The sequence below is a fragment of the Crocuta crocuta genome, unplaced genomic scaffold (genome assembly GCF_008692635.1).
Source record: "Crocuta crocuta isolate KB4526 unplaced genomic scaffold, BGI_CrCroc_1.0 scaffold50, whole genome shotgun sequence".
In the NCBI taxonomy this organism is placed as follows: domain Eukaryota; kingdom Metazoa; phylum Chordata; class Mammalia; order Carnivora; family Hyaenidae; genus Crocuta; species Crocuta crocuta.
Genome location: NW_027527428.1, coordinates 7,671,151 through 7,680,127, shown reverse-complemented (window position 1 = coordinate 7,680,127; position 8,977 = coordinate 7,671,151). Strand labels below are relative to the sequence as shown.

The window sequence follows — 8,977 nt, the reverse complement described above, 5'->3', positions numbered from 1 at the left end:
ACGCTGTCTCTCTCTCTCTCACCTAGAAATAAATAAAAAAAATTTTTTTTTAAATAAAAAAATAAAAAAATGAATATACTTAAAAATTTTTTAAATTTATTTTTGAGAGAGATAGAGAGTACAAGCAAGGGAGGGGCAGAGAGGGGGCAGGAGGAGATGCAGAATGTAAAGCAGCTCCAGGCTCTGAGCTGTCAGCACAGAGCCCGATGCGGGGACTCGAACCCATAAACTGTGAGATCACGACCTGAGCCGAAGTTGGACGCTCTGCTGACTGAGCCCCTCGGGCGCCCCCGATTTTTAGCATATCAGAAACGTCAGCATAGAGGTAGAACTGTTCAGGAGTGGTTAGCTCCCTCTGTGGAGTGTGCGGCTCTTGGGTTGTGAGTCCAAGCCCCACGTTGCGGGGTAGAGATTACTTTAAAATAAAATCTCTCTTAAAAAGGGGGGGAGAAAGTAAAACTGTTTGGTTACTCTTTAAAATGTATCTAAACATCCCCTACCATTGATTGAAAAGTACGGGAAGGTGAATGTGAAGGAGCCTTTCTTACAGCTTTCCTTTCTCTTCTGCCCTTACGCCGGAGGACCTTCATCTGAATATAGTGTAATTTTTGCACTTCAGAAATTTGAACTCGGTCACCTCTAAGAACAATAGGTAGATTATGTAAACTAAAAACAATGAAATTGGCTGGAGTCACAGGCTCTAGGTGTTTAGAAAGAGTCCTAAATGAAGTTCTTATGATAGTTATTAGTACATACTTCACAGAACAATATAATACACCACAAAATTCAGTGACCATCACCTGTAAAGTCTCCTCAGGAATGGCCCTGTTACGAGGCAAGACGGCCCCCACTTCCGCTGTGAGCAGCTGTGTGGGGCTGGCCGCCTTGTCGCACTCACGGGCAGCGGGGGGCTCCTCCGCCGCGTCTCCGGGGCTCTGAACACCTTCCAGTTACGTGCCCCGATCAACCTGCTGGCTTCCGTCTGGAATGGTGTCATGCCCTGTGTCTGCTGCTCATGTGGCAGTGCCCCCAAGCCTGTGCCCGCCACAGTGTCTGAGCACGGTCAGCAGCACCGTCTACGTTCTCCGTTTCCAGAAGTTTAGATAAGAGGCTTTTTTAAGACCGACTCTGTGACTGTTCCACACACCAGGTGTCTTTCCACTTGGTGACATTTTGTCTGGGAAGCTGGGATGTTGTGACTTGAGAGCACGTTTGCCAACATGATGTTTACGCAGTAAGATGGCTTTTATTTTGCTGCAAGCTTTTCCATTTCTGTCTAAAACCTGAAGCCTGCAGATTTAGGGAAAATGGTCACCAGACCACCTGTGCGGCCAAGCCCGCCTTGTCCGTGGAGCCATCAGCTGGGCGGGTTGCTTTGCGGTGTCTCTTCCTTTTTCAGTTCAAGTAAGTGAACTTGTCTCTGTTTGGAGGAGTGTCGTGGAAACACAGAATTACAGGACTCGAAAACGCCCTTCCGCCGTGCACACGAGCACAAGTCTGCGCTAGCACACTCGGCGCGTTGTAAAGCGTGTTGTCGGCGCAGGGGCTCAGAGCTCACGCCGATGCTGTGCGTGGGGACCTGCCGTGTGCTGATGCGCTGTCACGAGCGGCAGACGGAGCCGCGGTGACGAGGCAGGCGCTCCCGCCCTGGAGCCCGGTGTTTGCCTTCAGAGTAGCGCCCCCACGCATCGCAGCTGGGAAGTGACTCCGTTCGTGTCACCAGCCGTCACAGTTGGGCTTTTGTGGTTTGATGGAGAGAAGGGCATGTGCTGCCAGGAACGAAGAGGCGCGGCGGCCGGTGTGTGTCCCGGCTCTGCCGATAGAAGGTAGAAAATACCGAACAGGTCGCAAGATGGGTAAGATGAGGCTTGACTGTGATTAGAATGAAAAGTACATAATGTGACTTGATTGGGAAAGGCTTCACCATCTCACTGGAAGATGCTGATGGAATCTAAAACCACGTAGAATTCTATTTTTAGAGCCTTTAACTTTTTACTGAAACCAAATAGAATAAAAGCATAGAAAGTGCTGAGCATGGCCAGTCAGATGTGCACACGGCACCTGCCAGTGTGGTGTGGGGTCAAGACGGGCGTCTGCTCTGGAGATGGAATTCCGGTAAGTTTGGCGTCTCCAGCGAGACCGAGAACCGGCCGCCACGTCACAGGGAAGGCGTCCGGACGGCCGCATCCTGCCTTCAGGGGCTGGTGGGACAGCCGGTGAGGGTGGTGGTGAGGCTGCTTTGCCGGAGCTCCGGCTTCCGGGGTCTTTCTTCTGGGGGTGCTGAGCTCCAGAGTCGGGCCAGGGGCCTGGCATCTGAGAGCCGCTCGGGCAGAGTTCACCCCGGGGGGTGTCCGCACACGGCCGGGGGGCAGGAGCACCGCAGCCTCGGGTACGGGGTGCGAGGGGGAGCGAGGAGGCCGCGGGCCAGGTCACCCGCCTGTGTTTCAGGCACGAGGCGCTGGACCGCCATGCCAGGGAGAGGGACGCGGTGCTGGCGGCTGTGAAGGACGCCCACGCGGAGCAGCTGCGGGCGCTGGAGGCCAGGGCGCTGGAGCTGCAGGCCCACGTCGAGAGCCTCGAGCTGCAGCTCCGCAGGGCAGAGTGGAGGCAGGCCGAGGCCTTGAAGGACAAGGACGCCGCCATGGACAAGTGAGTGGGCGGGCCTGGCGCCCCCGGAGCCCCCTGGTCCTTTTCCTCCGTCTCGTTTTGTCCTTTTTTTTTTTTTCTTTTAGTTGCGTCATTGCTGTGTGTGCGTAGACATATGCAGTTATTGTGGTAAAACACAACACAACTTTTTGTGAGCGACACGGCAGGCCACACAGGCAGGGCCGCCTCCCAGGGCCCACAGTTAAGGCACAAAGAGACGGGGGAGTTCTTTAACCGAATGTGTCCAAGATACTCTCGTGTTGCGTGACGTTAACAAACAATCGGTATAAAAACTAATCCTCTTTTGCCTGAAAAAAATTATTACTGAGACATTTTGTATTTTTTTGGTGCTTAATTTTGAAGCCACATCGCAATTCAGACCAGTCACGTGCTCGGGAGCCGTGCATGGCCCACGGCCCCGTGTAGACCAGCACCGGCCCGAGCGCTTGACTGCGGGGGTCCCGGAGCTGGAGGGCGGGTCCTCACGTTCTCCAGAGGCCGGCCTCCCGGAGCTGGGCTGCTCTGGGCACACTGGGGCAGGGGCCAGGACCTCGGCCGGGGACAAGCAAAGCCTTTACGCAGTACCCACAGCCAGTATGCAGATAACTGTGGGCGTTCGCTGGAAACCGAGAGGAGATAAAAATGTGGTTGCTGAGTTCTGGCGACTTCTCCTGCGGTTGGGAAGGCCTGACACGCACGCTGACTCGGTAGGAGCAGCGTCCGGGGGAGGAAGAGGAAGACCATACAGGACGTCCCCCGTCATGGTGTTCGAGGCCCGGGCCGGTGCCTTCCAGGCTGGACGGCTGCTCTGTTTCCCGCCTGGAGAGTCAGAAGAAGCCTCAGTGACAGACCTCCCTGCTGGCTGGTGTCCTTTGCTCCTTAGAATAAGGTTGCTGACGAGTGAGTGATGAGGTCACACCTTGGAAATCCAGATCAGGTCCCAGGTGGTCTGTGTCCATCCAGCTTCTCGGTGACCGTGGACGACAGTGCAGCCGGAGGGGATCCCGCACGTCCCCCATCACCTCAGACACTCGGTGCTGGGTGGCACGGCCGGCCGGGGCCCAGATCCCGCGGGGGTGCGCACGCCTACACTCATCGCCCGGCCGCCACGCAGCACCAGAGCGGGGGCGCTGCCCAGAGCCCGGCCCCGGGGCCGAGTCCTCTCCCGTCACCTGCACGGTGTCTTAACTGGTTTCCAACTTTCCCAGCCCTTCGTGATGTTAGAACAGTCCGTCTTATCTTAGCCAGGAGACCAGTGTGAGTTTGTACAGATTGTACTAGAAGTGATTTGTTTAACGTATGTGAAGAAAACCGGTCTTCCTGTGGCAAGAGTAATGCCGGGAGCACTCTGCTCGTCTGGCTTTCTCACTCCTCTGAGAGCATCCGTGACTCCAGACATTCCGTGCTGTTTCCGGGCAGGTTAGCGGTTCAGCCGCAAGAGCCCGATGTCCTCTGGTCAGCCTCGGTTTCCCCGGAGGTGCGGGTCTGTGCCTTCTCCCGGAAGGATGGGGAGGGACGCGGGCCAGGGCCGCGAATGGGGTGAACGCGCAGCGGCCTTTTGTGCAAGACTGCCGCTTCCCTGGTCAGTGTCCCGAGTGTCTTCTCTCACGTCTTTCTTTTTGGGAAATTTATCCAAGTTTAGGGATTCTCCCAGGTGGTGTGGGGGTTTCTGTACAACCTCATTTTACTGTTCAGTTTGAAAACCTGTGGCGAGGGTGCCCGTGTGGAGGGGCTGCACGCGGCGTGGCGCAGGTGAGCCGCATGGCACCACCTCAAGACTACAGGCTCTGCCAGCCTCCGCGGCTCACCTCTCCTTGCGCGTCTGGCACGGACCTGGCATGTCCTGGGTGCTTGGTCGACACCTGGGTGGGTGGGAAGGATGGTGGGTATGTCTTGAGTGGGACCATTTCCTGACCCGGGCAAGGAGCTCTCCACCCTGACGTGAAGCCGCGGGTGTGGAAGAGACTTGGTGTACAGCGTGCCCTTTGAGGGCCGCACGCGTGTGTCAGCATGTGAGCTTAGGGTGTTGTGTACAAGAAAGCTTGAGCGAGCCAGCCAGTGAGATCCACACCCGCGTTCACACAGCTTCCCTCCTTTGCGCAGACTCCGTGAAGACGCGTCGGCTCTGCAGTCTGGCTGGGATGCCCAGACCGCTCGGCTGTCCAAGGACCTGGTCTCCAAGGACCTTCAGATTCAGGCGCTGCAGGAAGAGGCGGTGGAGCTCAAGGCACAGCTGGCCAGGTGCCAGCAGGACGTCGGAAGGTGACCGCCCCCGGGACGTCCCCGAGACGCATCTCACCGCGCGCCCCGTGGGGGCTGGGTGCTGTTCTAGGTGCTAAGGGTACGGGGGGGACAGGGTCCAGGCCCTGGCCTCACATCCTGCCGAGGGAAAAAGACGAGAAACCGGGAAGAGAAGGAGAGTGTCTGGGCGTGAGAAGGGAGAGCAAGCGGGACGGGCTGATGGCGGGCGGCCCGCGAGGCCTTTCCCCGGGGGTGGTGTCGGGTCTGGAGCGAGTGCCACGGCGGCACCCCGCTGCCGGGTCCTGCGCCGGGAGGGTGCCTTCGTGGGTCCCGCCCCGCCCCCGTCTCCTCCTGTCTGACGGGGGAGCGCTCGAGTGAGGGTCGCATTCTCTTTCTTGAGGAATAGTTTAGACACGATGAAATGTACTCGTTGCGGGCGTGCGGTTGGTCAGTGCTGACCGGCACGGGCACCTGTCGTCAGGGCGTGCAGCTGTGCCACCGCCCGGTGCCCTCACGCCTCGCAGCCGCCGCCCGCCCGTCCCTGCCCCGCCCGCGATTCCGTCTAAATGGAGTCGTGCAGCGTACGCGCTTTGCATCTGCCTTCCCGTAATACTTACTTGGACATTTATTGCAGGTTTTCTATTGTTCTGCCTCAGTTTGGGGAATCTGTGTCTTTCAGTGAGTTTGTCCGTTTTATCTAATTGTTGACTTTATTGGCATAAAATTGTTTACAGGGTTTGCGTATCGTGTCTCTGACCTGTGCAGAGTCTGTGGTAACGTCCTCTCTGGTTCTTGATCAGTCAGGCTGGAGGTGTATCAGTTGTGTCAGTCTTTCCTCTTTTAAGTCTATTTATTTATTTTGAGAGAGAGACAGCACGAAAGGGGGAGCGGCAGAGAGAGAGGGAGACAGAGAATCCCAAGCAGGCTCCATGCTGTCAGCGCAGAGCCCGATGCGGGTCTTGAACCCACGAACTGTGAGATCGTGACCTGGCTGAGATCAAGAGCTGGACGCTCAACCGACCCAGCTCCCGAGGTGCTCCCGTCACCAAGTCTTTTATTAATGCATTTGCATTTGGGGTTGTTGTGGCTTTTTCTATTTTATTTTATATATTGGAGTAATCCCTGCACCCTGCGTGGGGCTCAAACTCCTGACCCCGATGCCAGGAGCCGCACGCATTTCTGACTGAGCCACCCAGGCACCCCACCAATATTTATTTCTGATGCTCTTCGTTCTTAGCGGCTGCTGGGTGGCTCAGTGGGTTAAGCGTCCGACTCTTGGCTTCAGCTCAGGCCATGGTCTCGTGGTGTGTGCGTTTGAGCCCCACGTCGGGCCCTGTGCTGACAGCACCAGTCCTGCTTGGGAGTCTCACTCTCTCCCGTCTCTCTTTGCTCCTCCCCTGCTCGCGTGCTCTCCCTCAAAAAAATTAAAAATTAAAAAAAAAAACAGCAAAATTTAAAAAAATCAAGTTCAAAGTTTCCATAAGGTGTAATCTTTTTTTAGCCCCCAGAAGGTCCTTTGCGCAGCCCTGCACTCAGCCGTTTGTCCGCAGTTCTTTGCCTTTATCTTCCTGAAGCGTGTATTCACTCGAGGGACAACTCCAAGCCGGTGGTGTGTTTTCCCGTGGCTTGTTCCCTCCTGGGGCTCACCGAGCGTTTCTCAGGAGGGTTCCGCAGGCACCCTTTGTTCCTCCACACGTATTGTGCCTTGTTTCCCGTTTTTCCCTCCATCGCTGGCTTGTGGTGATTGGACTGTTGGTGTAAACGGGTGAGGTTGTGCGCGTGCATCCTGCCCCTGTCTCCACAGGCCCGTCTCTGCCCCCCCTTCTCCCGGGAGCCCCAGCACCCCCCCCCNGCTCGCTGAGGCGTCTCATCTGCCTACTAAGGCTGAGAGGTTCTCCTTTTAGACATTTGTTTTCACCTTTCTCCTCCTCACGCGTGTGGGTGCTTCTTGTCCCTGAGCGTATTCACCGTGCGCTCCGCTCCCGCCCCTCTTGTTTCTGGGCTGTTCTCCTAGGGCCTCTCGCGGGCCCTGCTGGGTCCGGACGCAGGGCCCTTTGTGCCAAGTGCCTTCGCTCGTCCCCTTCCTCTTGCACGCGCTGCCCTCCGTTCCGGCTGCGGCCGATGCCCGCGCAGTCTGCACACGGCGCCCTCAGGTCCTGGCCGTCTGGGCCTCGCGGCACGCGGCCACTTCTGCAGGGCCGGTGGGAGCCCCCCTCCAGCCGGCAGGACGGGGTCCTCTAGGGCCTCACCAGACAGGAGTGCCTGTCCCCTCGCGCTCACGGCCCGGCCACGCTCGGGAGACGTGTGCAGACCCCACCGCGTGTGGCGGGCGAGAAGGACGCGCGGCCCCGGTTGCACAGGGTTTCCTCCTGTGTCTCCTCCGCCAGGGCCTCTGCGGACCCGCTGTCCCGTGGACGTGGGCTGCCGGCTCCCGGGGGCTCTTCCGTGGACGTGGGCTGCCGGCTCCCGGGGGCTCTTCCGTGGATGTGGGCTGCTGGCTCCCGGGGGCTCTTCCGTGGATGTGGGCTGCTGGCTCCCGGGGCCTGTCCCTGACCGTGTGGCCTGTGTTCTCTGTCCTGCACGTGCCCCGAGCTCTTCCGGCTCACTCTCCGCAGCTCCCAGACCCTCGCACCGTCTCTGGCGCAACCAGTTTTCTTACTATTTCTCAAGTCTGTTAGTTTCTTCCCTTCCCTCCTTACAAATGGGTTCTTCTCTTTCCGGGGTTTGATCTTCCGCGGTGCTGGTTTCCTCGGTTCCCCGGCGTCCCTGCCGTCTGCGCCGCTCGGACCCTGAGCCTGCCCGCCGGCACCACTTCTCCACGGCCACACGGCAGAGACTCGTCCGGGCTGCTGTTTCGTGGGCCTGTCGCGTGTCAGCAAGGGCGCGCCAACGCGGGCTGGCCCGGCGGGAGCACCCCCTGCACCCGCCACCTGCGACACACCCTTGCTTTTCACACGCGAGGGGACCGCCCTCAGGAGGACCCGGTCCCCGCAGGTACAAGCAGCAGCTGCTGGTGGCGGTGGAGCGGGAGCAGTGCCTGCAGCGCGACAAGGTGCAGCTGGAGCTCGACTGGCGCCACCGCTGTGACCGCGTCGAGAGGGACCACCACCGCGCGTCCGAGGACCTGCTGCAGGCTCTGACCGCCGCGCGGGACCAGGTCCATGCCCTGCGTGGCCCTCACGCTCCCTCCTGCGCCGCGGCACCTGGGAGGCTCTGGGCTCCCGAACCCCAGCAAGCAGTTTGACTTCTAGCGAAATTACAGCCGTGGAAGTTGTCCGTGTCCCGCCCCCCAGCCTTTTCCCCGATCGTTTTAGAGACGGCGAGTGCGCGTGGGCAGGGAAGGCGCAGAGGGAGGGAGGGAGAGAGAGTCCCGAGCGGGTTTGAACCCGAGAACCGTGAGATCATGACTTGAGCTGAAATCAAGAGTCAGTCACTCAACTGACTGACCACCCAGGCGCCCCAGAGTGTTCCATTTTTTGTTGCGTTAGCTGTTTCCCATGAGTGCTAGGCAGCTCCCTGCACCCTGTGCTCAGGGGACCGGGCAGAAAGGGCCACACCCCGAGCCTGATGCTGCCGATGAGCCAGCGCCGGCTGCCGCCTGGTCCTGGGCCACAGGGCTGCTCACTCACGTGCCTGCTCTCTGCTTCTGGGCGGGGCGGCCCTGAAGGCTGGCACCACTGCCTTGAGACTCTTCCAACATAAACCGAGTCCCGCATCCCCCCCCCAGGTTGCTGCCAAGCTACAGGAGACAGAGCGGACGCTGTGTGACCAGGAGGTGGTGCTGAAGGCCTTGACCCTCGAGAGAGACCAGGCCGTGCAGGCGTTGAGGACACGCGGGCTCCTTCCGGAGAAGGAGGTGCAGGTCAGCACAGCCGTCCTTCACCCTGAGCCTCGCCTGGGNGGCCTCCAAAGTCTCCACTGTGTCCGCACAACAAGGGCCAGTCTGATACCTGAAGGAGCTGAGGTGACTCTGGACTTAGACTCTTCTTTGTACCCTTAGCACTTGAAATCTTAGACCCCACACTCAGACATCACACCACACAGACAGTGTGACGTTGCCCTCGTGTTTTACCCCCAGAGCTGTCACGGC

General features: G+C 58.7%; 1 protein-coding gene across 1 annotated transcript in view; it reads left to right on the top strand.

Annotated features, from left to right (window-relative positions):
* The window catches only part of CCDC57 (coiled-coil domain containing 57), a 107,738-nt gene that overhangs the window by 39,190 nt on the left and 59,571 nt on the right, over window positions 1–8,977 (top strand). Inside the window, exons 17-20 of the mRNA XM_077756610.1 lie at window positions 2,449–2,649; window positions 4,750–4,908; window positions 7,882–8,044; window positions 8,615–8,749. Of these exons, the coding sequence (XP_077612736.1) occupies window positions 2,449–2,649; window positions 4,750–4,908; window positions 7,882–8,044; window positions 8,615–8,749 (658 nt within the window). The remainder of the gene's footprint in view (window positions 1–2,448; window positions 2,650–4,749; window positions 4,909–7,881; window positions 8,045–8,614; window positions 8,750–8,977) is intronic.